The sequence below is a fragment of the Sus scrofa genome, chromosome 9, assembly GCF_054392235.1.
Source record: "Sus scrofa isolate SSC_HxYL_T2T_F1_AM1 chromosome 9, Sscrofa_HxYL_maternal_Yorkshire_Landrace_v2.0, whole genome shotgun sequence".
Classification (NCBI taxonomy): domain Eukaryota; kingdom Metazoa; phylum Chordata; class Mammalia; order Artiodactyla; family Suidae; genus Sus; species Sus scrofa.
This window is the reverse complement of record NC_139391.1, coordinates 41,190,149-41,217,945: the sequence shown is the minus strand read 5'-3', so window position 1 is coordinate 41,217,945 and position 27,797 is coordinate 41,190,149. Positions and strand designations below refer to the sequence as shown.

At 53.0% G+C, this 27,797-nt stretch overlaps 1 protein-coding gene across 4 annotated transcripts in view; it reads left to right on the top strand.

Annotated features, from left to right (window-relative positions):
* DRD2 (dopamine receptor D2) overlaps window positions 1–27,797 on the top strand; it is a 66,690-nt gene that overhangs the window by 34,226 nt on the left and 4,667 nt on the right. For 2 of the 4 annotated variants that reach the window (XM_021102111.2, XM_084974370.1), the window contains exons 2-6: window positions 17,783–18,098; window positions 23,129–23,238; window positions 24,520–24,656; window positions 25,917–26,107; window positions 27,046–27,132. In XM_021102111.2, coding sequence (XP_020957770.1) covers window positions 17,814–18,098; window positions 23,129–23,238; window positions 24,520–24,656; window positions 25,917–26,107; window positions 27,046–27,132 — 810 coding nt within the window. In that variant the 5' untranslated portion in view covers window positions 17,783–17,813. Of the gene's footprint in view, window positions 1–7,449; window positions 7,583–17,782; window positions 18,099–23,128; window positions 23,239–24,519; window positions 24,657–25,916; window positions 26,108–27,045; window positions 27,133–27,797 lie in introns of those variants that run through there. The other 2 variants (XM_084974371.1, NM_001244253.1) reach the window with 2 other exon arrangements.

Genomic DNA, 27,797 nt, shown 5'->3' with positions numbered 1-27,797 from the left:
GTGGGGCTCTCACTTCGTGCCTGACATGTACCAGATGCTGGAAGAGCCTAAGAAAACTAAGATACAGATCTTGCCATGAAAGCACAGGAGATAGAGTTCCCACTGTGGCACCACAAGAGCCATGGCAGTGTCTCTGAGCGCTGGGACGCAGGTTCGATCCCTGGCCCAGCACAGTGGGTTAAGGATCCATCATTGCTGCAGCTGTGGTGTAGGTCACAACTGCAACTTAGATCTGGTCCCTGGTCTGGGAACTCCAAAAAAAACCAAACAAACAAACAAACAAAAAAAAGCACAGGAGATGGGAAGAGACAGGTTGCAGGTTTCGATACTACAAATACCAGGAGATACAAATCCTACATGTGAGATGGAAGAGGAATAAACAAGTAATTCTCCCTGAAGGAGATCACGGAAGTCTTCTTGGAGGAGGTGGCCTCAGGGACCATCAGTGAGAAAGAGATTTAGAAGAAGCAGGGACCACTGAGCATCATCCTCTTAAAAATGGAAGATGCTGTTTGAAATGGAAGCCAAAGCTACCGGTGGGAGGGAGGGGTGGGTCTATCTGTTTATGGTCATTACCATCCATTCTGGGGTCTCTCTCTCTCTTTGACCAAGTAAACCCTGGTATATTTGTTAGAATTACAGATTAGGAAGGAAGGTGGGGGGCAACAGAACCAGTCTTCCCTCAGGGAGCCCAGCACGGTGCAGGGAAAAGAAGGCAGCCAAGACAATGTGCCGGCACCTCTCCCAGGCCAGCGGCATCCTGCCTATCAGGCTGGTCCACGAGGTAAACTCCAGACCTCAGTTTGTCACATGGCAGGAAGATGGAACGTTTGGTCTCAGTCTTTGCTGTGCACCCCAGTTGCTGAAGAGATTACCACTTCCTGGGCCACGAATGTAATTAGATGACCAATCATCAAAAGTCTATAGCAAAGGCAGACTTCGGGGAGAGAGATTTGTTTTTATTGTGTCCCTTCGAATATCAGCCAGGCAGCAAGGGCCCCAAGGGAACCTGTGCTTCAGAAATACTAGGACAGGGGCTCCAGAGAGAGGGCTGAAGGCTTCAGACAGGGCTGGGGAGTGGTAGGAATGCCTCTGCTTTTTCCAAAAGGCACCGGTGTTGCCTAAAGCCTCCCTGGCCCTGTGGGTTCCCATCTTTCTGCTGCCACCAGCCTTAATGGCAAGGATCAGGTGAGAGGGGACCAGAGCACTGTTCAGACACAGCCTTTGTAGTTCAGTAACTCTGTTACCCTGGATACTGTTATAAAACAGAGGATGCCAGCTTACGTGTATGTACTCTGGCACCTGGGCATAAATAGTGATCGAGCAAAACCAGCTGGGTGTAGGGTTATAAGGATCGGTGGGGACTGTGTTAACCTCGAGGGCACTGTGCCCCCCAACTGGCTGGGGCAGGTCGTGGTGAGAAGAGAAGGAGGCTTGCCAGCTGGGGCCTGCGGGGAGAATGCGGGCGGTGGGAGCATCGGGTAGCTCCTTCCCCCCACACCCCCTTCCATCTTTGGAGTCAGTGCAGAATCAGCCTCTTCCCCATCAGCTGGCCCCTCCTGTCTCTGGCAAGGGCCTCTGCCTTCCTCAGTCAGTGTGTGGCCTACTGAGCCCAGCCTGTTATTGCCTTGCAAGAATGCTGACCCAGTGTCACCAATAGCCTGTTATTTATTTATTTTTTTTAATGGGAACCTGTATTTTAATGTGAAATTTCCAAATTTTGGCAACAAATGGCAATTTTTCCCTAATGCTTTGGAAGCCCAACAAAACATACCTGCAAGCTCAGTGTGGCGCATAGGTCACCGGGTGGCAAATTCTGGTGTGAAAGGGTTAACTAACCAATGCTGAGTCTCTGCTGCGAGGCTGGCAGAAACTAGGACTAAGTAGAAAGGATTTTACCAGCCTTCCCTGGCCAGCCTCCACTCTTCCCATACATCCATAGGTTGATCCCATATTCTAGCATGTTCGGGGCTGCCTCAGGGCTTATAGCAGGTGGCTTGTTGTAGGAAGATAGCCGGTTCTGTCTCTCAGAGACCCACGGCTGAGACTGCTGGGACGGCGACTTTGTGTATGAGGGTGCACGGCTTGCAGGTGGAAGCTGAGGTGCCTGGGCATCAGCAGGTTATTTTCACGCACTAGGCAGCTCGAGCTCATCCCGGAGCAGAGCTTCCCCTCCCTCCTGCCACAGCCATCACAGCTCTCCGTCAGCCTGTGCCTCGGGGAGCTGTCACAGCCTCATTACCACTAATTCATCTTCACTTAGTGCATCAAAAGGCTGGCTGATTTATCAAACTGGGTGGGTGCACAGGAAGTCTGATTAGTGATGTTCTGTTGTTTGCCATGTTGGACGCAGAAAGCTTAGCTCCGCTCTGTCCCAGGAGTCCCAGGATAAGACAGGAGTGTTTATGTTCTGCCTCAGATATGCTCAGGATCGGAAGCCAGCGTGACAACTCCAGCCAGAGGTGTTTCCTTAGTGACGATCCCGATGGGGCACTTCTTCCACGTGGCTCTGCTTCCCTCCCTTTCCCTCTCCCCTCCTCCTCGCCCCCACTCCACAGATGGGTCACTGGATTTAAGAACCCAAAAAGGCCTGGGTGAGCTGGGTTTCTGGCCCCACGCATCATCTGTTGTGGCTGGGCAGCTCTCCTGCCTCAGAATTCCCTGGTCTCACGAACCATTCCTGGATTCAGATTATTGGCCTCTGCTGTTGTCTCCCAGGTCGGGCGGCTGAACAACAAATCCAGAGGTTCAGCCCTTTCCCCAGACTCCTGGGGAAGAATAGGATGGGAAGAACCCCCCGCCACACACACACACAAAGATTGTCTGAAGAAGCAGCATCTCACAAAGAAATGCAGCATATACAGCCTCACCAGTATCCACTCAGAAGCAGAAGAGGGTGAAGTTTTGAGTGCAACCCTTATAAAGAAAGGATTGCTTCCAGGAGGTGACCAGGCTAGGTGGGATTGAGTATGTAGCAGGTTCCTGGATGGCAGCTATTGCCCATCTCTGCTGGCATATCTCTGGGGAGTTGAACATACACAAGAAGTTGGATGAATTCAGGAGTTCCTGCTATGGCACAGTGGGTTAAGAATCCAACTGCAGGGGCTTGGGTGGCTGCAGAGGTGTCAGTTCAATCCCTGGCCTGGCGCAGTGGGTTATCCAAGGGCACTGGATTATCCTTCTGCCTATCAGACACCCACAGTTAGAGGAAGCAATGCAGTGCTGATTGTGGCTTGATATCCTCACAGCATCTCCCAGGTCTCCTTGGGTGCCTGGCCCACCTCTGCAAATAAGAATAGAGACATTGGGTAGTCATTGCATCTGGAGAATTTATCAGGGAGGCTCCAAACCAAGTAGGGCTTTTCCTCTATGCTTTGTGGGTAAGAGTTAAGGTTGCTGCAAATCCGCATGGCCCACGTGGAGAAGCCCATAACCAAGGTCACCTGCCAGGTGTCCCCAACAATCTCGCTCTCAGCTCAGGCTCTGTTTGGGGGGAACTACATGGTAGGTGTGGCTAGAGTTTGTGGAGTGTTCAGTCCACAGAGAAATAAGGGGTCTCTTTTTCTTAGGGCTCTTCATCCTAGCGTGGGTTGTCTGCTGGGAACTGGCACAACCCAGCACCCCCAACCTCAACTCTGGCAGCTGTAGCATCCCTCCCAATATTATTCCAATGACTGAGCCTCTACCACTTCCTGGCCCCTTCATTTGCATTTTCTAAGTTAATTTCATAACGATTCCAATGAAAAGGGATTAATTGTCTCCATATGGCAGATAGGAAAACTGAGGCCCAGAGCTATGACAGGGTCAAGGCCACACTACTAGCAAGTATTGGAAATGAGACTGAAACCCAGGCTCCTCTAATTTAAAAAAACAAAAAACAAAACACAAAACTTGGGCCACATTCACTCCTCTCCTTCAGAAGGATAGAAGGAAGCCATGCCTCTTTATTTTCTGGTCCATCACTGCTTAGAATAGCCTCAACTTTGAGGATGGGAATGGGGGGATGCAGTACCAGTGGGCACACAGCTTGCACTCAGGACTCTGCCCGCTGCTGAGACTGCCCTTTGCACCTGCTTCTGTCACGTGGGAGGGGAAGTCAGGGGCTCTGTCTGGGACCCCCAGCCTGGTGCTACGGGGACACTGCCCCTGCTGCCTCTGTGGCTGTACCCTGTACTCCTGCTCTGAGGTGCCAGCAGCCCAGATGGTATCGGTGACCCCCAGATCCGCAGTGCCAGCCCCCGTTGGTGGCTTTGCCCACCTGCTCCACAGAAGGGAAGAAAATGCAGCAAGGAGCTGGAGGGAGGTGGGCTGAACTGGCCCAAAGGGATGAGCCCAGCGGCCGCCCTCCTCCTCTGCTCTACCCAGAACTCAGCGTGTCTGTCCATCCTCTGCCTCACTCTGTCCAGGCAGCCTGATGCCTTGAGGACCCCAAGAATGTAGATTTTTGGAAAACATCCAGTCACCTAAGGGCACTCAGGACTCTGAGGAAATGTTGTGGCCTGGACCTCTGCTTCCCTCCAGGCTGTGAAGGGTTCCCAGGGAGCCTCTGTGGTCACCAGCCGGAGACCTAGCAGCCCGCTGAAGTGAGGCCCTGGCCATCTCCTTGGAGGAAGCTGTTGCAGAGGCAGAGAAGCACCGGTCTCTTCGGTCCCCCTGGGCCCTGGACCGCAGACCTCACTCCCGCCTGCTCTAGACCTGTGCTAGACCCAGATTCCGGTCCTGGTGTCAGGAGAAGAGCCTGGGTCACATAAGGTCCACATAAGCACCGCACATGGGTGAACTTGGGCAGATTACTCACCCTCCCTGGCCCATTTCTTCATCTGCAACATGGAAATGATATCTAATCTCATAGGGCTTCTTGCAGATTAAATGAAGTGCATATGCACTGCACTTCACACGGTGACCAGCGTAGACCAGGAGCCCAGCTGTGCTGCTACATTTGTCATTAAAGTGGGCATCCACTCCCCAGCTCCTGTCTCTACCAGCTGAGCCACCGTCCTCTGTGAAAGGGGTTAGAGAGCATCCTGGGGACAGGGCCCAGGAGGGATGGGGACAGGGCAAGGGGCTGTCAGGCCTGACTGGCAAGAAAAGAAGCCAGCATTATAAGAAGGGAATAGAATTAGAGAGTTAGCCTGGCTTACATTTGTGTTTTCTTTTTTGGGGTGTGGGTGGAAGGTTAGGGTTAAGAAGCAGATTAGACTTTTCTTCCAACTCTTTATGATAGAAAATTTTAAACATATACACAATTAGAAGGAATAATACGAAGAACCTCACCGTATCCATCACCCCGCTTTAGCCACCCTCAGCTTACAATGAATTTTGTTTCATCTGTACCATCTCGCATTGTTTTCACATAAATCCCAGACATCGTATAATTTCAACTGTAACTATTTCAGGGTGTATCTCTAAAAGATAAGGAAGGTAAAATAATTAACTGGAATGCCGTTGCCACACTGAAAAATTGTTATCAATAATTCCTCAATATCATGAAAAAGTATACTCTTTAAATTTTTAATTGTCTCATGAATGTCAGGGATCATTAAAAGTTGGTTTCTTTTTAATGGGGAGTCACATAAGGTCCACATGCTGCAGTTGGCTGATTGGCTTTTAAGTTTCTTCTATGAGAGAAACTCGTTCCCCACCCTCATCTTTTTCTTTTGTTTCCTTGCAGTTTATTTTTGGAAGAAACCAGGTCATTTGTTCTGGCGCATTTTCCGCAGTCTGGATTTTTCTGATTGCATTCCTGCGGTGAAATTTTACCCTCAAGTCGTCTTTGAGATACCGAGGACACCAAATCTCTATTTGTGTGGGTGTCCTGAAGTTAAAGCTTGTTTGCCAATGCCCACCCTCCCCCCGCCCCGTTTCGTAAAGGGCTTTAGGCTTAGTGGAAAAGAAATGTCCCCAGGGCCAGCCTGCTGGAGCCGAAGGATGGGGAGACGTGGGGCAAGGGGCTCCCCGGGGGCCCCAAACAGTGTGATGGATGTCGGCTGTTCCATGGCCTGGCTCCTCTCTCTGTTTTGATCAACAGGGGTGTCTTTTCATAAAGCAGAGCAATTTTCTGCCAAATAGCGAGGATTGTTTTTCCTCTTTCTAGAGCAATAAGGTTCGGGATTTGTCTCCCTCTTGACTTTCAAGAGCGTGTTTTCTCAATTCTTTCCTGAAATTAAAGTAAAGGTCAAGGCTGAGACCCGGCCTCCCTCCTCCTCGGCTCCGGCTGGTGAGTTGGGCAGCTCAGTGGACCTGCCTCCGGGAGGGACTCCGTGACCCGGCCTGGCCCCCAGGGCAAGCCAAGCTCAACTGCCCAATTTCTTCGTGGGGGAAAATCGAAGAGGGAGAGAAAGAGAGAAAAGAAAACAGAAAACAGTGCCAGCCGGTAGCTTTCTAACTTAGATTCCCTGAGCAGCGTCTGTCTAGGTATCCTCCCGCTGTGTTCTCTTCCCTGGGGGGCGGGCAGAGCCCCATACCCTCCCCACCTGCCTCCCACCTGCCGGGTTTCTCCTCCGCATGGAGGGAGCTGCCCCACCGGGCTGCCCCTTCTTCTGCGCGGTGCTGAGCGCCCAGGACTTTTCCTGGGCAAGCAGCACAGACAGAACAGAACTGCCACCCCACCCCCACCCCCTGCCACTGAGCTGCTGTGCTCCCCCACCCCCTCCCCACACTGAGTCACTCCAGCTAACAGTTAATTAATTTGTGACACTTTGACAGGTGGTGAGAAGACATTTTTACGGAGCCATCAAAATCCACAGGGATGGGGCTGTCAGCAGACACCCCTTCCTGCACGCACTCCTCACTCCCCTGTGAACCCGGGGACCCCAGGCCCAGTCCCTGGGAGACCGGGGACGAGGCCAAAAGGTCCTGAAGTCCTCTCCAGGGACTTCACAGGGTGAGGGACACGTGACCAGACCCAAGGACACTGGCCACCTTGGCTAGAAGCAGAACCCCAGAGAGGGTGCCCAGGATGAAGGCGCAGAGGGGAGGAGGCCCCGGCACCCCCGACTCTGTCTCCTGCTCCTGAGCAGAGTCTCACTCCCGGTTTCCAAATCTGGGTGAGGAGCTGCTTGTGCTCCAGCCTCTCCCTGGGCACCCCCGCCCCGGCAGCTCCTTAGAGGGGCCAGTCTCCTGGGGCGGATGTGACTTCACACCCACAGGGGGCGCTAGCCTAGATGCAGTGAAACCCTGGGCCTCCCCAGGCTTTCCTGTAATCCTGAAGCCTTTGCCCCCAGCTCTGTGCTTCCCTTTTCTGCAGAATTCTGGCCGTCTCCCCACCCACCTCCCCACATCCCTGCCCGCACCTTCACTCAGCGCATTCTCTTGTTCTTTAGGCCTGTTTGCCCAAGGATGGCCCACCTGGACGGTTACCTGGATGACCTTCCACCTGCGGGGCATCCAAGCCCAGCTACGTGACTAGGACCCAGAGGGCCAGGGAGAGATCTCAGAGGAGGCTACCAATACCCCTCAAGAGGGATCCAAGGGAGAAACAACAACCAGGGTAGACCTAGGGGCCGACTCCACGCTGGAGTGAGGTCCTGGCTCCCACGGACATTTATTGAGCGCCTACAGTTGCCAGGAGCTGTGCTGGGAGGTGAGAAGAACATAAGACAAGACAGGTGTGATTTGTACTCTGGTGTAGCTCACAGTTTGGCAAGAAGCACAGACTCTAAACAAATAATTAGACAAGTAACAGCTTAATTACACCCCTGATAAGTGCCACCAAGGAGCATGTGTGCTGGGAGAGCTTTAAGCAAGAGGACAGCTGAGCTGGAGCATCAAGGAGCTTTCCATGGGGAGGGGCTGTCATGAAGGGCGAGGAGGTAGAGGTCAGCCAGGACGGGGTCCTGAGCTCAGCTTGGGCTGGGCTTGTTGGGAGCTGGGGCGCTGGAAACCCAGGGCAGGGAGCAGATGCTACCTATGCTGGTTGGCCTGTGGCTCTGGTGACAGGAAGCGGAGTGAGTGTCCCAGAGCAGGTTCTGATTGCTGTGAGGTGGGAGGCGATGCCTGGCCAGGTTTAAGTCCAGGGAACTGTGGGACCAGCTATCCAGCTGTGGGTTGGACCACTAGAAAGTTCTAGAGACAGTGCCCATTCTCCTGGTTCCAGCTGGGTGGGGCCAGACACAGCTAGGCAGAAAGAATGGGAGAGAGATTTACCCAAGCTCTTCCTCACTTTCTAAGGAAAGCTGGGCCATTCTCCACGTAGATAACCTGTCTGTTCTGCTTCCTGGCCACCCCTGTGGAACTCCAGGTTGGACCAAGGAGAGGCTCTCCAGGCCTGGAGGGCCACCAGGGGGTGGTGCACGGCCTCCCCTCCCCCAGGCCATCTCAGGCAGCTTTCCCCACTAGCCTCGGTCTCTTAAGGTGGTCCAGACCTGTCCCCTGCTGCAGCACTGAGGCTCTGGGAGGAGGGGGGACAATAGCCATGACACGAGTCTTACTCCTCAACTCTTGAAACCTGAGCATTTCTGGAAGCTGGACCTTGCCTGAGCCCGAGGGGAAGGGCCCCTTCCCAACAACTGGGAAAAAGCAAAGGGCATTTCCTCTAGCTGCTACTGCCCGAGCCAGACCCACAGCCTGGCCACCCAGCTCCGCTGTGGGTGTGGACCTGGGATGCTGAGGAAGATGCTCAGGGCAGGAGAGGCTGAGCTCTGGGGGGGCAGGATCCCACCCCACCCCCGGGACTCATCCCCCCCATTCTCCTTCCCAGCGTTCCTCTCCACTCCCCCTTCCCCTCCTCCGCAGGTTCTTCCCACCACGCCAGCCCCCAGCTGGGCAGACGCTACTCCAACCACCATACCAGCCTCCCAAAGTCTGGGCTCAGAAGGCTCCGGAGGCAAGGCGGCCTGGTCTCGGGGCCCTGGGACCCCTGCGGAGGCTGCCTTCCTGGGATGAGAAGGGGAGGCCTTATTCCCTGACTCTTCTCCATGTTCCTTTGGAGAAGGAAGGAGTGGGGGGGCTTCTCCCACCTCCTTCCCTCCCCGCTTTGTTCCAGATTTTCCTGAGGCGCTGGGGAAGGGCCAACCCCCCACGTCACAGCCTGGACCTTTGTCTGGAGGGGAGGAGGGTGACCTGAGTCCCATGGGCCTGGGGAAGAGCCCCTTACCCCTCACTCCCAGTCCCCGCCCTGCTCCTGTCACTCTGGCGAGCTGCTTTGATATGCAAATGTGAGGTGCTCTTCCCCCTCTTCTTTTTCATTGAAATTGCTTCAAGTCTCCGAAAAGAGGGGAAAATGATGTGTTTAAGACAGCAGTGTCTCACCCGCCATCGAACCTGATAAGGGATTGTTAAATTTTAATTAGACAATTTGATTCCTTCAAATGCCAAACTCAGGGGAGGCAGCACCAGGGAAACAGGCTGCTTCAATTTCTGCTGCGCGAAGGGTTCCTCAGCCTTGTCCGTCCTCCGGGCCTGGCTGATGGGATCAAAACCAGAGAAGGAGGAGTTCCCTTGTGGTGTGAAAAGTTAGGGATCCAGCATTGCCACTGCAGTAGCTCAGGTCGCTAGTGTGGTGCAGGTTTGATCCGTGGCCTGGGAAGTCAGCCTCGAACTGTGGAGCTTCAAGGGAGTATTTTTCTTCCAACATACTTGTGAGATGCTGTTTCTGTTTGCAAGCTGGGGAGTGACTGGGAGAGCAGCCCATCTCCTCGCTGCGACATCTGTCCCCCCAGTCCCTGGTGCATTGGATGGTGGGCTGCTGGCCCGGGCCACCTCCAAGGGCCAGCTCAGCCGCAGGTGTCTGTCTGGGCTCACACATTGTTCCGCAACTTGAGAGCTAGCTAATTTTCAAATTAGAGCACACACACAAGATGCTAGACGGGGTAAAGCATCTAGGGAAAATGGCAGAGGTGCTGAGGGCTGGGCACCCCGGCCCTGACTCCACATTCCTCCTGCCCCATCAACCCACACAACCCCATTCATCCCAGACGTGGCCCGAGGAAGCTCTGCTCTCTTGGCTCTAAAGAGAGCAGGTGTCACGGCAGACTGGAGTTCAGCTGCATGGAAGGGGTCATGACGATCAGAGTGGATGATTCTGGAAGATCTTTCAGAACGTCTTAGCCCGTCTGCGCTGGGGCAGGGCGATGAGTCCTGGAAACTAGGGACCAGGTGATCTCTGGCCCTTTGATGGCCCTAGGCTTGCAGGCCACCCCCACAGGTAGACTTTCCCTGGACTCCTGGCTCTTTCCACCCCCTGCCCCCACACCAGGGCAGCTGAGAAAGAAGAACCTAGGTGGCCCCAGAGCATGCTTTGGACCCTCGTCTGTGAGCCTCGCCAGGGAGGCTACAGTGGGCAGCAGCCCCGCTTTGCCACCCAGGGAAGGGGGATGGTCCTCTGGGGGAGGGGTAGCCACTCTGTGAGTGCGGCCTGGCTTCTGCAGGTGTCTTTGTCAGCTCGGGCCGCCTTAATAAAACACCCTAGACGGGGTGGCTTAAATTTGTTTTCTCATAGTTCTGGAGGCTGGGAATCCGAGATCAGGGGGCTAACGTTGCCAAAACTCAGCCTCTGCCCACTGGTTCAGAATTAAAACATGGAGACAGAGTTCTAGGGGAAGGAGAAAAGATAGCTTATTGCTTTGCCAGCAAAGGAGCCCACAGCAGACTAAAGCCTCACAGACTGTGCCCTCCGTTGGGAAGAATTGTGGGGAGTTTTATAGTAAAAAGGAGGAAAACAGGAATCTTGATAAGCATCAGGGTTGAGGGCAAATAGACCGTCTTCTTTCGTAGGGGGAATCTTAGCCATCAAGGCTGGTGTCAGGAGATCAGGGCACGATCCTGGTGGTGGTCTTCTGGGTTATTGCCTAGAATAATAGTACTTGCGAAAAGGGCATGTTGATCAATCGAGATTGGAACAAACTGGGAAAGTTCCTGAAAAACATCATATGCTCACGCTCTTCAACCCACAGGCAGTTGTGCTCAGGGTGCCTCATCTTTAGCCTATGGGTGATTGTGTTTGGGTTGCAGTTAAGCCAGGGAGAAGTACAAGGAAGGACTCTAAGCAGTTCGGTTTTAAAATGTGCATTTTTAAAAGAAGCATAAGGAATATCGCTTTTCTCTTAGGTGCCTAAGATGCCTCCATCCCTGTGTGTCTCCCTCGAAAGGGAACCAGGATCCTGCCCCAAGACTGGACTATTGTTCCTTGACTACTTCTCTCTTTGTCTCTGCATCCCTTCCCTTCCCTGATCAGCAACTGCCTGAACTTGCCCCTCGGAGCTCAGGGGAAGTCGTGGCAACTGAATGAGGCCCATTTCCTAAAAATAAACGGGAGACACAGAAAGGCTTTAGTGCCCAAGAGTCCCAGAGGGTGGACAGTCAGGATCTGGTGAGAGCTCCCTTCCTGGCTTGCAGATGGCTGCCTCCTCACTGCGTGCTCGCGTGGCAGGGAGAGAGAAAGGTCAAGCCCCCTGGTGTCTTCTTAGAGGGTCAGTCACCCCATCCTTCCTGAGGACCCTACCCTCATGACCCTCTCATGACCCAAGGCCTCATCTCCAAGGACCATCGCGGCGAGGGTTAGGGCAGCTATGAGTTTGGTAGGGCACAGTTCAGTCTGTAGCAGCAGGCTCAGATCGTCCACCCCTCTCCCGGGAGATGGGACCAAGGAGCTAAGCCCCAAGAGCTAAGAAAAGGCAGTGACCATGCATGGACGTGGAGCTCACTAAGTGCTCATTGATTGGGGACTGTGATTTGGGACTTTTATGCACGAGGCAGAAACCACCTGGGAGGAAGATGGAGGTGGCATGTGGAGGTGGGTGAGCAAGTTGATCATATTTTCATAACCCCAAATCAAAAGGCTTGTTCTAACAAAAGACATTTTTTTAATAATGTGCTATGTTATTTATCTGAAGTCTTATGACTGTAAGAATAGCTCTTCTTGGGTTATACAGTTCATTAATCTCCTTTTTTAGAAAGAGCAAGAAATTTGGACCCTCCTGGCAAATTCAGGGTGCCAGCTGTTGTGTGGCACTTCCCACTGATACGAACCCTCAAGGAGGCTTTGAACTCACCTGGCCTCTTGGGACCTAGGACCCAGCCAGACTTACCTGGAGCTTTCACCTCCCCCAGCCGGCCCAGGCTCTGACACGGATGGAGAATCTTGCAGGGCGGGTATCTGAGGGGGTCCTCCAGGTGCCCCTGGAGTGAGAAAGACCAGAGCCTTTGTGCTTTGTTCTGACCGATGGCCCCTGGAGCCCTGGGCAGAAGGAAAAGAGGAAGGAGGGGGCTGGGGCAGGAGCAGGGGGACCCTGGGGACCCTGGGGACCAGCAGGTTTGCTCAGGCCTCCTGAGAAATGCCGGGAGGTTACTATATATTATACATTTTAAGGTGAACAGCCTCTCCAACATTTTAATGTCTCTGAAATCAGAATGCACCCCATCTTAAAGCTGTATCAGAGTTTGATGGCATTTTTTTTCTTTCCTGGTGGTAGGAAATGGTGCATCTTACATTTAATCCTGTCTTAGAGTCTACAAGATATAGCGAATGCTCTTAGTCTCTGCTATAGCAGGTGGGCTGGGAGGGCTGCCACCCCATCCTGAGTTGCTGCATCCTTCTGCACCTGTGGCTCAGGGCTACACGTTACCTCTTCTTTCCTTCATCCCTCCCCACTCCCCAGGGGGTCGATTGCTGCATCTTGGGACTCCTTCTCCCCTGGTTTAGACCCCTCCTTTCCAAGAACAAGCCACAGGAGGCAAAAGGGTGTCACAGGAGGAGTCCAGCAGGACCACAGACCCTGACAGGCTGTATTCGGACAGCTCCTGTCACCTCATTTCTCAGAGCCTTAGGCTTGTTGTCTGATGGCTTGGTTCTTTGAATTATTTTTCCTTTTTTTTTTTTTTAAAGATTTGGTTTTTCCATGAAGGTTTACCTGTGCCAGCTGCATAAGCATCATCTTACTTAATCCTCACGATAGTAATTGCTTTCCCTATTTTGCAGATGGGAAAACTGAGGCTCAGGAAAGCCAAATAATCAGGTCAAGACCCTGTAAGTAAGGAAGCACCGGTAAGGCTAGGGCTGGGGTTGCACCAGGTGTCCTGGTTTTCAGCCCCCTATGTTATACTAGTCTCCCCTGTGCCACCCCATCAGTGGGGGTGGATTTGCTGACACCAGGACCCCCCCTTGGCCTGATGCTCTCTGACAGCTAGCCAGGCAGCCCCGTGGGTGAGACACGTCAGCCCCAATTAGGAAGCTTGCTGAGGACCCAGGAGGGGCTGGGGCTCACTCTGGCCGCTGGTTAATAGGCTCTACAGGCATTTAGGCATGTTCCGTATTTTCCCACTTTTTTCTATAGTGTAATTATATTACATTTGTATCAGCAAAAAGCAACAAGAGCAATTGAGAATAAATGCTCCATTAGAAAATTAAATGCAATGAGGCCTTTGCAGCCTTGGGTGAGACTTGCTCTGCAGAGTAACCAGCACCACAGAGGATTATGTACTCACCCCAACCCCTCCCCGCGCCCCCCACCCCCTTGCAATTGCCATTGACATTGTACCTGTAATGTAAGTAATGTAAGTCTCCGCTGAAGTTCTCCCCTCTCCAGGAAGCCTTCCGTGACTGGGAGTGCTGGCAACTGTTTGCATCTGGGTCCACCCTCTCAGTGATGGTCCCACTGCTGAGGAGAGATGCCTCTCTCAAGGTCATGCCCTTTGCCTGGGGCATCTCAAAATCTGCGATGTTATGGGAGGAAATGAAGATTTTGTTCGTTTGTTTTTTTAGGGCTGCACCCACGGGCATATGGAAGTTCCCAGGCCAAGGGTCCAATCAGAGTTGCAATTGCCGGCCTACGCCACAGCCACAGCCACGCCAGATCTGAGATGCATCTGCGACCTATACCACAGCACATGGCAACACCAGATCCTTAACCCACTGAGTGGGATTGAACCTGAATCCTCATGAATAATAGGTTCGTTACTACTGAGCTATGGCAGGAACTCCAGGAATGAAGGTTTTGTTTGTTTGTTTTTTAAAGTGTAGTTGATGTACAATGTTTTGTCAATTTCTGCTGTATAGCGAAGTGACCCAGTCATACACACACACACACACACACACACACACACACACACACACACACATTATTTTTCTCATACAATATTCCATCATGTTCTATCCCAAGAGACTGGATAGAGCTCCCTGTGCTGTACAGCAGGACCTCTTTGCTTATCCATTCTAAATGTAATCGTTTGCATCTACCAACCCCACACTCCCCATCCATCCCACTCCCTCCCCCTCCCCCTTGGCAACCACAAGTCTGAGGAACAAAGTTTTGACTGTGTTGCGTTAATTCAAGCAACTGTGCAAGGCTCGCAGGGGGTGTCACCTGAGGCCTCTGCTGTGACTGTGAAGCAGTTCAACCTCTCTGCTGCCCTGTCCTGCTTCCTTCACTGCCCTGCAAGTCCTAATCCCCAGAGCGCCCTCCAGTGGATCCCCCACATGCCGAATTCTCCTTGGTCTGCTTTCTGACCAACATGTAACACGCATGATATTCTTGGGCTGCATCCCTCATCTGTCACTTGTTCATCTGATGGGCTCTGTTAGCAGTTACATTTCAAGCGTGTGTGTGTGTGTGTGTGTGTGTGTGTGTGTGTGTGTGTGGTAGGGGGTTCTTCCCAGTTGGACTCACAGAGATTTTGATTCAGTTCTGCAAACAGCTACTAAACACTTACTATCTGCAAATCACAGCATTAGGAGCTGGAAGAGAAAAACAAGAGAGTTTAGCCCATAAAGAAAATAAGACATGGGCAAGACACAGTGTAAACCTTGAGATAACTACACCCCCATGAACAAAAGAGATGTACAGAGGGAGAATGTTCTGGAACAGAACCGGAAACAAATCCATGCAAGGAAGGAGGGAGATGGCCCAGCCAGGAGGACTTGGGATGGATTCTAGGGCAGAAGGGCTCTGAGCAAGTCTTGCTTTGAAAGACGTGTAGGGACTGGCCGGTAGGGGCAAGGGAAAAGAAGTTTTCTAGAAAACTTTTCTGATGTGTTGAGTGGCGATAAGAATCACAAGCCGTAAAGGTTATTGAAGATAAATGAGATAGCATATATATGTTAAACTTGGCAAACTATCAGATCCTTTCAAGTAGATGAAGTTACTATCGTAGGATCGGATCGTGCTGCAGAAACAGAGGTCTGGTTGGACATGGGGAGTGGGTGGGGTGAGGGAGACAGGAGCTGCGAGTCCTCATTAAATGCCTCGAGCCCTTTCCAGAGAGGAGCTAAAGATGTGGGAGGAGGGGCAGAGAGGGGCCATCAGGGTGGTGGGGGAAGGGAGTGTGCCTCCAGGTCTCCAGGCTCCTGGCAGTGCTTCTTGCCCAGCAAGCTCATTAGATGCTGATTGAGTAAATGAATGGCAGGAGCAGCCCCTGTTGCCTGATCAATACATTCATACAGGTCTCCTGCTGTGTGTTCCACTTGCAAAGAGGCACCAGTGGGCTTGGCAGAGTGAAGGGTCAATATTACCCGGTGCTTCACAACCTTGGAGCTGGTAGCCTTGTTGCATGGGTGACATTAGGCATTTTCTTTCTCTGAGGGGCTCCAGAGTGGTGGTGCTGGCTTGGACATCATCCATCTTCTGAGAGCTGGCAGAGCAGGTGCGTCAGAGGGATGAAGGTGTGGAGGTGGGCAGACCTTCTCCAGGGGCCCCCTCTGACCTGTTGTAGCTGGTGCGCCCTCCTCTCTGATCTGGACATGGTACCACCTTCAAACCAAATGGCATAAATTGCCATTTGGGTAACAAAGCACCCAGAAGTCGTGGGGCTTTGTGTGGAATGCTTGAAATACTGATCGTTTCGTTCCGCTGTGTGAAATAGGAACACTTTTGTTAGCAGGAGAGCCAACCATGTTATATGTGCATTATGTTTCAATCACAAGCAAAACACAGGCTGTCAAGCTCATCAATGCCCGCTGCCTCTCAAGCCTGCCTCTGAGCCCCTCTGCTTTTTTTTCTTAGTGAGCAACATCGCCAAGCCTCTCAGAGCAGAGCCCAGTGCAGAAATCTGGAGTCATCCTCATCTCCTTTTCTCCCTGCTTGCCTCCAGCCCCACTCGCACCCTGCATCTACCCAATGGCCAGATTCCATGAAATTGACTTTCATGTTAGCTGCTGACTCCCAACCCTGCTCTCCACGCTTATTCCCACGCCTTCATTCAGACAACCCCCACCTCTTACCTGAATTGTATCCATGACTTCACACCCCTGTAACATCCCCTCTGCACTGCACAGCCAGCAACCTTTCCAAAACACCAACCCAATGGTGTTCTCATTCCTCTGTACCCAGCGGCTCCGAGCTTATAAGACCTGATCTGGCCCACGAATGGCCCTCCAGTTTAATTTTCCCCAGCTTCACCATCATGCCCTACATTTTTAGCCACATAGAATTATTTGCTGTTTGGGACTGTGCTATGTGCTCTGCTGGAACATCTCTCCCAACACGGTTGCCTGGCTACCTCCTCCTTCTACTTGATCTCCAGTGATGCCTCCTTCAGGAAGTCTTTTCCCCCGAGATGAGCTGCCCATTCGTCAGGGCTCTCAGTGCACAAATGCAGAACCTCATCAGCTCTTCTTGGGTTCCTACAGCCTCCCGGCTGGGGGCCTGCCACCCCACTTAGCACCACGCTTTCATTCTCTATATAGCGGTTGGACTCTTCTCGCTGAAAGGCAAATCTGCTCACGTGGCTCCTGCTTTCCTTAAGGTCAAGTCTAACCTCCATGACTGAGCCTGTTGCAGCCTCCAGTTCAAATCTTGCCAAGCCCTCCATGCTCCAGCTATCCCGAATCTCCTGCCAGCCCTCCGACGTGGCATCCACTCTGCAGCTCTGTCATGTCCACATCTGGCTTCCCTTGGCTGGACCCTTCCCCTGACTCCCCAGTCTTTACCTGACAAATTGCTATGCATCCTTCAGGTGTCTGTTGAACATCGCTTCCGCAGGAAAGCCTTCTTTGAATCCCTACACTTCGGGTGTGTGTCTCTCTCCCCATTTGATTTCCTAGAGCCTAAGACTCCTAGACTTAATTGCTTGGTTAACTGGCTATTGTTTCTTTTAGAACGTGAGCTGGAGAACTGCATCTATTTTGTTCCTGCCTACGTTTCTAGCATTATACAGAACAATGTTCGATAAATATTTACAGAATCAAGAATGAATGATTGCATATTTCTATTCTCACCACTAGAAGTGAAACTCCTGACTACTTTGTCTTAAGTGTGTAGGGCCTGGGATGTGCTTAAGAAGTTATCTGTTGAGTAAATGGATGAATGAATGATCAGCTCTTTTCAAGTTCATTTATTTAATTACACTTAAAAAAAATTTGTGCTTTCTCATTTGTTTTACCTGAAAGAACTCGTTAGCAGAAAAGTGTTGCTGGCTCCAACGTTTTAAGATTTATTTTTTTGTCTTTTTTTGTTTGCTTGTTTTGTTTTTTAGGGTCGCACATGTGGAGGTTCCCAGGCTAGGGGTCAAGTGGGAGCTGTAGCTGCCGGCCTGCACCACAGCCAGAGCAATGCCAGATCCAAGCCACATCTGTGACCTACACCACAGCTCACGGCAACACCGGATCCTTAACCCACTGAGTGAGGCCAGGGATCGAACCCGCAACCTCATGGTTCCTAGTCAGATTCATTTCTTCTACGCCACCACAGGAACTCCAAGACAATTTTGGGGATGCAAAAGTTCAAATCCTGAGGCTGGCAAATTCTCTTTTACCAGCAGGGGTGGGTCTTAGCCCCGGAGCCCTCTGTGCCAGGCAGCATGCTTTGCAAGGTCCTCCTGCTCACTTCCTGTGTCCGTGTCTCCTGCCCAGAGCCTGGCCACCCCGTGGCCCCGCTGCCCCAATGGATCCACTGAACCTGTCCTGGTACGATGACGATCTGGAGAGCCGGAACTGGAGCCGGCCCTTCAACGGGTCCGAAGGGAAGGCCGACAGGCCCCACTACAACTACTATGCCATGCTGCTCACCCTGCTCATCTTCATCATCGTCTTCGGCAACGTGCTGGTGTGCATGGCCGTGTCCCGCGAGAAGGCGCTGCAGACCACCACCAACTACCTGATCGTCAGCCTCGCCGTGGCCGACCTCCTGGTGGCCACGCTCGTCATGCCCTGGGTGGTCTACCTGGAGGTAGGTCTGGGCCCCCACCTGCTCCACCGCCCTCCCCAGGAGGGTCTGGGCTCCTCAGTGATTCCTACCGAGAGTGCGCCTTCTCCGGCGGTCTCTTTGGAACCTTGGCCTCGGTCTTATAAAATGGGTAGATCCCAGCTACCGGGTACGGGGTGCCTCCTGAGGGCCGGGCCTGGTGTGTCCGTGACCCACAGCATCCTCCCACTGCGTCCTCGCAGCAGCTTATGATGGGGAGCCAGAGCGTCAGGGAGTTGGGTGACTTCTCCAGCCTCCCGCAGTGGCTGGAACTCAGGCCCCAGCATTGGTTCACGAGGTCATGTTGAAAAGGGGGGTCATAGATGAGGATCCCCAAGAAAGGGAGAGCCTTGGGCTCCCAGGCCTGACAACTTCACCCCTCTCCCCACTTCCAAACAGGGGCTGCCGCCCCAGGCTCTCCTCCCCGCTGTGTGTCCTAGCCTGCGTCTGGGACCTCTGGCCGCTGTTCACCACAGGCTGCTGTGAACCCTGCTGTGCCCCCCTCTCCTCAGGAGGGACCCCATGGTGACCCATTGCTTGGCTGAGAACAGAGCCCAGCTCTGTGCCCAGAATAGTGAGTAGGCAGCCCCCGAGGGGGGCCACAGGTGCGTCACAGACACACACTCAGCAAATACACTGAGTGATCCTGAGTCGATACCAATCTTCTCACTTTAAGGAAGAGAAAGCAGAAGCTTTGAGAACTTGCCCGTCTTCACCCCGATCACACGGCAAAGGGAGGAACCCTGAACTGGGGATTCATGTGCAGGAGGACAGTTTGCTGAGCTGGCAGGCAGAGGAGGGAGGGTCTGGGGGACTGGGGTGGGCACAGGCTGGATCCTGTCCTTTTTGCTGCCCGGGGTCCTGGGAGTCTGGGTGCAGAGGAGGCTGACCGGGCATTCCGAGAAGAGCCAACGCCAGGGTCACTGAGATCTCTGCGCCATTACCTCCCTGCCTTGAACAAGAGGGGGTGTACCTGTGCCATGGAGGGAAGCCCCTGCCTAGGAGGAAAGGGCTGCCACCTTTCAAAGAGAACACGGAACGTTCGTAGTTTGAGCGGAGAAGAAGCCTCTGGGAGAAGATGCAGAGATGGCAGGAGGGGGTGGTTTCCCTGCCTCCACGTCCCCAGAGACTCCTGGGCCACCTGTTGTCACTACCACGCTGGCCCACAGGGAGCTCTGGGCCATCACTCCCTTGGTTTCCTTTAGTCCAGCCAGGCTGGAACTTTCAAGATGACCAGAATTTTAAGAGAGAATCAACAAGAACCAAACAATAGATATAATACAACCTAAAAACATGCAGGTACCGCCAGCCAGGGGTCCAGTTCCTCCATGACCACACGTTTGTAGGGACCCCTAGGCTCTGTTCATCCTGTGTGCTGTTTGATGGCCGATCCCCAGGGAATTGATTCTTGGGCCCATTCCCCTCCTGCTCCCTCATAAAGGAGGTTCCCAGGCCTCAGCCCATCTGGCAGAAATGACAGCGGCCAAGCCAACAACCTCTCTCTGACACGGAGAGGATCACGATGCTTACGTCATAGTGTTGTTTGAGAATCACATGAGCTGAGATATGAAAAGCACTTAGCATGGCAGCAGGCACAGAGCAAGCACTGTGTGAAAGTAGCCATGACAACGAAGATGAAGATGGCAGGAGACAGCCTTGCCGCTGCACATCGAAGGCCCCGCCCTGTGCCCAGGCAAAGAGGGTGCCAGGGAGAGGCATGCTCTGCCCAGGGCTCTGGGCACAGGTTCTGGGACTTCCCAGACGCTCTAAGGGAGGGCAAAATCTGCACACGAGGACTCCGGGAACCTGGAGGTCCTTCACGCAGATGGGTTAAACATACCCATTCATATCATTTAAAGGTGAAGCTCAGAGTTTTAGGAGAGGGTGGAGAAGAGCATCTCGGCGGGCAGTGTTCAAACTCTCCCATCAAAACGAGAGCTGGACAGTGGGCCCCGCCCTCAACATGGTCTCCGCTACTTATTGTCCCTAGAGACTGTCCCAAGCGGAGTCCCACTCCATCCCAACCTCCTGTTAAAGCATCCTCTCAACTATACACTGTACCCTCTCTAAGAGACACCCTTGTTGTCCAGAATTTTCCATCCTGCTCCATTTCTAGTGATGTTAGATGCCTCTGATAGCCTGCCACGTTGGCACCCGGCTAGGTGGACCGGCTGTGCATCACTGATCCTGCTCAGCATGTGGAAAGCACATTGGTTTTGGAGTGAGAGGACTGGCTTCAATTCCTGACTCTACCATTTTCTATCTGGGGATGGTGAGAGAAGAGAGCCAGGGCCCACCTGTCTGCCTGGACCATTTCAGCCTCACAGCGCTCTGAGCGGAGGGTTTCCGGGGTCCACTTTCCAGAGGAGCAGATGTGATTGAGAAAGTGAGCCCACTAAGCTCGCAGTTATTTACTCAGTCAACGTGTAGGAGCACATCTGCATCCTGCCCAACCCTGGGGCTGGAGTCCAAGGCCCTGGAATTATCCAGGAGAGGGAGCAAGGCGCTTGTACTCCAGGCAGAGAAAAAGTGTGCAAAGCCCTGGAGTAGGGGACTCTTGGGGGGTGGGAGGTACCTGGCTTGAGGTTTTGGGGAGCGGTGTCCTCCGAGGTCTGCTGTCACATTCCATAGAAATGAGTGTGAAGGAGTTCCCGTCGTGGCACAGTGGTTAATGAATCCGACTAGGAACCATGAGGTTGTCAGTTCGATCCCTGGCCTTGATCAGTGGGTTAAGGATCTGGCATTGCCATGAGCTGTGGTGTAGGTTGCAGACTCGGCTTGGATGTGGCGTTGCTGTGGCTGTGGTGTAGGCCAGCGGCTACAGCTCCGATTAGACCCCTAGCCTGGGAACCTCCATATGCCGCAGGAGCGGCCCAAGAAATGGCAAAAAAAAAAAAGACAGAAATGAGTGTGAAGCGTTTAGAACCGTGTGTGTGAGACACACAGTAAATGCTTCGTGTGTGCTAGTTAATGTCAGGGTTTAGCCAAGCCAGCTGGAGGCCCGTCCTGCAGGTCTCAGTCTCAGGTGAGCGAGAATGCTGGTGAAGGGTGTCCAAAGGTGTGGAGGAAACAGCACTGTCGGGAGGAGGGGGGACCAGCAAACCTGGGGGCTGGTCCTCCCTCTGCTACTAAATCACCAGGTGATCTTGGGCAAGTCCTTTTTCCTCCCCGACCCCAAGTTCGTCTCTCCTGCAGTTACAGTTGCTCCTATCCCTCTGTGTGTTTCACATAAGCATCTCCTCTTTCGACAAGCTACACGGTCCCTTCCAAGGCAGCGCGGGAGACATCATAGGATGTCCAGCCCCAAGAACTTGCTGCAAACTCCAGCCCTGCTGCATGCCAGCTGGGTGCACCCTCTGAGCTTCATCCCCCCACCCCGCGAGGGGCATAAGCCACCCTCTCTTGCACGGAACAATAAGTGAGGTAAAGCACGTGCCACAGTCGATGCTCTATCACTGCTGGCCACCAGCGTACTTTCGTGTGCCTTTGATTCAACGGCCCCCAACTGCATTCCAGAGCAGTTTCTCCTGGGACCTCAGAGGAAGACCTCCTTCTTCTGAGCTCCATTCCAGAAGGCTTTGTGGGGGGTGGGATTGAGAGCTCTCTAAAGACTGTGTCAGGATTGTCACCACTGTGCCCAGAGTCTAGGACAGAGCCGGACACAGTACATTGCCCAATAAGTGTATGGAAGAAAGAAGGAAGGCAGGGAGGATGAAGAAGATTGCCCGGTAGCTCAGACCTAGATCCCCAGGGGCATGAAAACAGCTGGGACATTGTAGTCCCAGGAGGGCATCAAGGTGTGGCACAGAGCAGGTGGTGCCCTAAAGGTAGAGTCCGTTGATGCCAGGGAAGCCCCTTCTCCCCCCCCTCAACCTCTGTGCCCCCTGGACATCCAGCTCCTGCCTGCCCGCCTGGCCAGAGCTTGGAAACCCACGCTCTATGTGAGCTGCAGAGAAGACAGTGCCACATGAGAGGCTTCTCATCTTCTAGGAAAAGCTGCTATTTCCTCCGTGCGATGCCCATCTCTGCATTTAAACGCCAACAGTTGGTTTTATGCCTGAGAGCAGCAAAGAGGGAAGCACCGAGAATGAATGTTATAATTAGCCCCGCTGCCCCGCTGTGCCCTGCAGAGCGGGGACTGCTCTGCTCTGGTCACAGGATGGAGCTTTCCTGCTCCTCTTCTCTCCAATAGGTTGTAGCCCAAGTCGCATCTCCTCATCCTGACTCTGTCCTCAGAGATGGGGTCTGTTCCAAACCACAGCCGCAGGGCCAGCCTGCTGTGTGCGTGCGTGCATGCTTGTGTGTGTAAACGGGAGGGGTGGGTGTGTGCGTGGGGAGTATGAGTGTGTTTTGGGTGGGGGGGTGGGCGAGGGAGAGGTGAAAAACACTCCTGTCAGGAGCTGGACTCCTTCTTTACACTGCACGTATATACCATTACACACCTTCCCCAGCCCGTTCAGCTCTTCCTGAAGCTCTTCCAGGCCGTCCTTTCATTCTTCAGATGTAAGAAGAAGCAGAAATGTCTTCACTGTTTCAGAGTCACTGTCTTCACCGTAGTTCTTAACAAAGTCTTACCGGGCCCTGACTCTGTGCCACGCACCATGCTGGGCACTGAGGGGGTGCTTCTGCCCAAACCTGGGCCAGGGCAGGGCCAGAAGCCGAGCTGAAAGTCATGCACTTTCCTGTGGCTCAGTTTCCTCACTGGTAACATGAGAATCACAAGCTGTTCACACCAGGGTTTTACAGATGAATATTCCAAGCTGAGGCACTCGTGTAAGTGGTCATGTTTCTTCCAGCAAACTTCTTGGTACAAAGTGGCCTTCTGTGTCTAGAAGGGGAGGGGACTGGGGCAAGAGCCTCAGTCACTCCAGGCACAACCCCCAACTGCTGGCCCTCTTCTTCCCCAGCGGGCGTCCCATAAGACCCCCAGCGAGCCTGGGGGCCGATCTGCCTCAGGAGACCGAGAGACAGTGCCTAATCTCTGCTGTCCACCCATTATGTTGCTTTGTCCCCAGGTGGTGGGCGAGTGGAAATTCAGCAGGATTCACTGTGACATCTTTGTCACTCTGGACGTCATGATGTGTACAGCGAGCATCCTGAACCTGTGTGCCATCAGCATCGACAGGTGAGCCCAGGGCGGGAGAGGGGACCCAGACCATTTGCCTCTTAAGCTGCCCCACCACTCCTCAGGATCAGGCTCTGTCCATGATGCTCCAAGGCTGGCTGTGCTTGCAAGTCCACGTGTTTGTGTGTACATGTATGCATGTATGCATATCGGGGTGGGGGGGGTTCATATGTGTCTGACGGGGAGAGGACAGACCGCCCCCTTGCCCCCAGAGGCTGTTTATGGGCAGGGATGCTACCAAAACCATCTAGACAGGGACTAGTATACAGAAGAAAGCATGTGGAGTTCCCACTGTGGTGCGGTGGAAATGAATCCGACAAACAGCCGTGAGTATACGGGTTTGATCCCTGTGGTGTAGGTCACAGATGAGGCTCGGATCTGGCATTGCTGTAGCTGTAGTGTAGGCCAGCAGCTATAGCTCTGATTCAACCCCTAGCCTGGGAACTTCCATATGCTGTGGGTACAGCCCTAAAAAAGCAAAAAAAAAAAAAAAAAAAAAAAAGAATAAAGCCCTAGCTCTGTCACCTCTTATGTGACCAAGGTGTATTGTGAAAGGTCTCAGAACCCTAGTTTCATTGTCTAGAAACCAAAAATGATGCCACTTGTGCACATGCAGCTCTAGCTTCTGGTTGTGTGTTTTACGTCCAGCACAGGGCCCATGGCCACCGGGGCCCAGGTTGTGCTTACCTTGCTTAGCTGTATCTTTGGAGCCTTTTGCTAATTTGCATGCACAGGCTACAGGGACTCCCAGAGGTCCTGGCCCCACTCTTCTTGCAGGATTCTTGGAAGATGCATGGAACTAATGTCTGAGAAGGGCTGGGGAGAGCCATGTGGGGCATCATAAATAATTCCCATTGACATTATTTTCTTCTGAATGAGACCTAACCTTTGCTTTGAGGGCCCTGGCTACCAATCTACCCACAAACACTTCCACCCTCCATGGGCCCAACACAGGTGCAGTGCAGTGTACAGTTTCAAAGGTGCAAAGACCTGGGCCATGGTCCCTCAAAAAGCCTGAAATCTGAGCAGGGAGTCTGGAGTAGTAGATGCGGTCCAAGATTGAATGGTAGCTGGTCAGTCATTAAGCACATGATTGAGCATCACCAATGGTCCTCCCCGTCCGAGTCGGGGACAGGAGAGAGGGCTGATGGAGAGCAGGCAGGAGGTGGACCAACTGTCCATCCCCCCAAAGCGGAGCATCTCCGTTGTGTGCATGTTGTGGAGTGAGGGGTCCCTGGGTCCACACCCCAGATTCAGGGTGCCCACCCTGCGCCCTTGCAGGTACACAGCTGTGGCCATGCCCATGCTCTACAACACACGCTACAGCTCCAAGCGCCGAGTCACCGTCATGATCGCCATCGTCTGGGTCCTGTCTTTCACCATCTCCTGCCCGCTGCTTTTTGGACTCAACAACACAGGTGAGTCCTACCTCCGTCTGCCTGGGGCCCAGCTGGCCCCGGCTCCTGTGCAGGACCCTAAAGGACCCTAAAGGAGCTGAATCCTGGTGTGGACACTGGTGGAGGCCCAGCTGGGGCTTGTTTGCCACTCTGGACTGAGGCCAGGCTGGGTCTTCTAGCCAAGCCTGACTGTGCTTGGTACTGTACTCGGTTGTGCTTGGTAAGGTCAGAGAGGAACAATGGCCTGGAACACAGTGGAAATGGGTGAGGCGTGGGGATAATGATCCAGGAGGATGCCTGGTTATTTTCAACCTTGCTTATTAATGTGAAGCAGACCAGACAGCCTTGCAAAATATGTGTGTACTTATGTGTGTATGCACACACGGGGGAGGCTGGGCCTCCATCACCCTTGCAATGGTGTTTGTATAATGAGGCTGCAGCCCCAGGACTGGCCAAACCCAGGCCAGGCCTGAGTCATTTGAGCAGGCAGGCAGAGACAAGCAGGAGGCTAGGCCACTGTGGCCCGCCCTTTGGGAGGCAGTCAGGGGCAGCTCAGACAGGAGGCATAGAGCCCCCTGTGTGGGGGTGGAGCTTACCCTCATCAGGGAGGAGTGATGACCCAGATGTGCCTCTGGAGGTCATTACTGGATGGGACACAAGAAAGCCTTGAAAGCATGTGGTTTAAAATCTAAGTGTCCTGGGAATTCCAAGAAACAGGAATAGGGCTAAATATGCTTGGATTAATCTGGGAAGGTCCTGGGAAAGGGGTAGACATCTACTAGATCTGGAAAGGAATTTGGAAAGACATTGGAACATAGGGGAATCCAGCAAACAGGACCAAGTCATCTTATCCCTAAAATTGAAGCGTGTCAGACCTCCTCCCCCCAATACACAGGAAAGGCTAAAACAATGGTTTGCTCTTTTTAAATAATTTTCTTCTGCCATTTTTTCCTGAAAACTGTGGCTCCCCTTGTGTACTTATAGATGACAAAACTTACAGTGTAGTACCAAGGGCGTGTTACTGGAAACACTTGGAAGCAGCCACCACAGCTTTCTGCTCACCGTTGATTTTTGTTTTTTTTTTTTAAATAGTGATTTTTACTTTTTCCATTATAGCTGGTACAGTTGTTTTTAATACTCTGATTTATGCTGTGCATTTACTTACATCTACCGTTTCCAGGCCACCTTAGGAGTCTAGTCATATTCTCTAACATTGCTCCTCGGCGGCCAGAAAGGGGCTGACAACCCTCCCCCACCCCCCGGGGGCTCTCCTCCCCGCAGACCAGAACGAGTGCATCATCGCCAACCCCGCGTTCGTGGTCTACTCCTCCATCGTCTCCTTCTACGTGCCCTTCATCGTCACCCTGCTGGTCTACATCAAGATCTACATCGTTCTCCGCAGGCGGCGCAAGCGGGTCAACACCAAGCGCAGCAGCCGGGCTTTCAGGGCCAACCTGAAGGCCCCACTCAAGGTCCCAAGATCCACGCCCCCCCAACCCCGCCCTGTCCCCTCCTAACTGTGACCTGGGGGTTCTCTATGCTCAGTGGGGTCCTGGGGGTCCAGACCAGAGGAGTTCCCAAGAGCTGGGTGTGGGTAGATTTTCAAGGCTTGGACCTCAGCAGGGGGCTTGAATGTCCAGGAGCAGGAGGTGGGGAGGAGGGCAAAGATCTGGGAGGAGAGGTCTTTGCATGGAGGTCTTTGAACACAAAAGCACTCGGCGCCCTCTTGGCTCCTCTCCATCGCTTTCCTTCCTTCTCCTTTCCTCACCTGCCTCTTCTATCTCCCTTTCTGTCCTTTTGATGCCTCTATCCTGTCTCCGTTATCCCCCATGCCCTGTCCTCTTCTGTTCACTCCTCTTTCTTCCTTACCTGCTCTCTCTTCCGTCCCTCCTCTGCCTTCCTCCCATCTCTATACTTGTGTCTTATGCCTTCTCCCCTCGACCCAGCCCTGCCCGAAGAAGGCGGTGTGTGGGTACAGAAGGAACAAGAGCTTTAGGCTTGGACACATCAGGTTTAAATCCTGGCTCTGCCACTTTTTTTGCTGTGTGACCTTGGGCAAGTTGCTTAACTTCTCTGAGCCTCAGTTTCCTCATCTGTTAAACATGAATCAAAATACTAATCCCGCAGGGTGGTCTTGAGGATTCGGTGTGAGAGGGATTGCATGTGCCTAGCAGGGTGCCAGAGCCTTAGCATGTTCCACATAAAAGCCAGGCCTCTGTTGTCCTTTGTCCTGCCCCCAGGTTCTCATCAGGGTACTGACCTTCACCCTTGCCTTAATTGCCTCCTCAGGCCCCCACCCTCCTAATCTCGTCCCTTCTCTTAGCTCCTGTGCCCAGCCTGGCCACCCCACATTTGGTTTCCCTCCCCATCCACGTCCCTGTCATGACCCATGTGCTGGATCACTCCACAGGGCAACTGCACGCACCCCGAGGACATGAAACTCTGCACCGTTATCATGAAGTCTAATGGGAGTTTCCCAGTGAACAGGCGGAGAGTGGTAAGTGCAGGTTAGGGACCCAGAGCCTGGCTTTCTCCTCCAGGGAAACCCGGGTGATTCTGAGACGTCACAGCTGGTCAGGGAATAAGCACCTCCTGGGATCCCCCCCTTTCCCTCAGCTGAGATCAGGCTCACTGTGCACACTCCTAAGCAGGTGTGGAGCAAGGCACAATTCTGCTAGGCACAGAGAGCTACCCCTGGCACAAAGCAATGGCTGGGGGCAAGGACTTGGCCATAATAACAATAAAAATCATAATGATGGCTATGACTATTAATTGGACACCTCCCATCTTCCCATTATCTCATCAAATCCTCACAGTGACCCTGAGAGGTAAATCTTAGTGATCTTATCGATCTTCAGTTGCCAGAAGAGGAAACAGAGGCTCAGAGGGATTAGGAAACTCACCCAGGGCTAAACAGTGAGTGAGAGGATAGCTGAGCCCAGATAGAAGTGACTCTCTGCAATCCGTGCTCGTGTTCTTTCCACTTGCCTACGCTGCCTTACAGACAGGCAGGTTCTGGGATTGGAAGCTGGGCTCTGGGGGAGGAGGGAGCAGCTGTGGGGCTCACAGTAAAGTGAAGCCTGGAAGTAGAGCCCAGAGGTGCAGAATCACAGCAGACCCCAGGCTTTGGCCAGTAACAGTAGCCCCAAGGCTGAGCAGCAG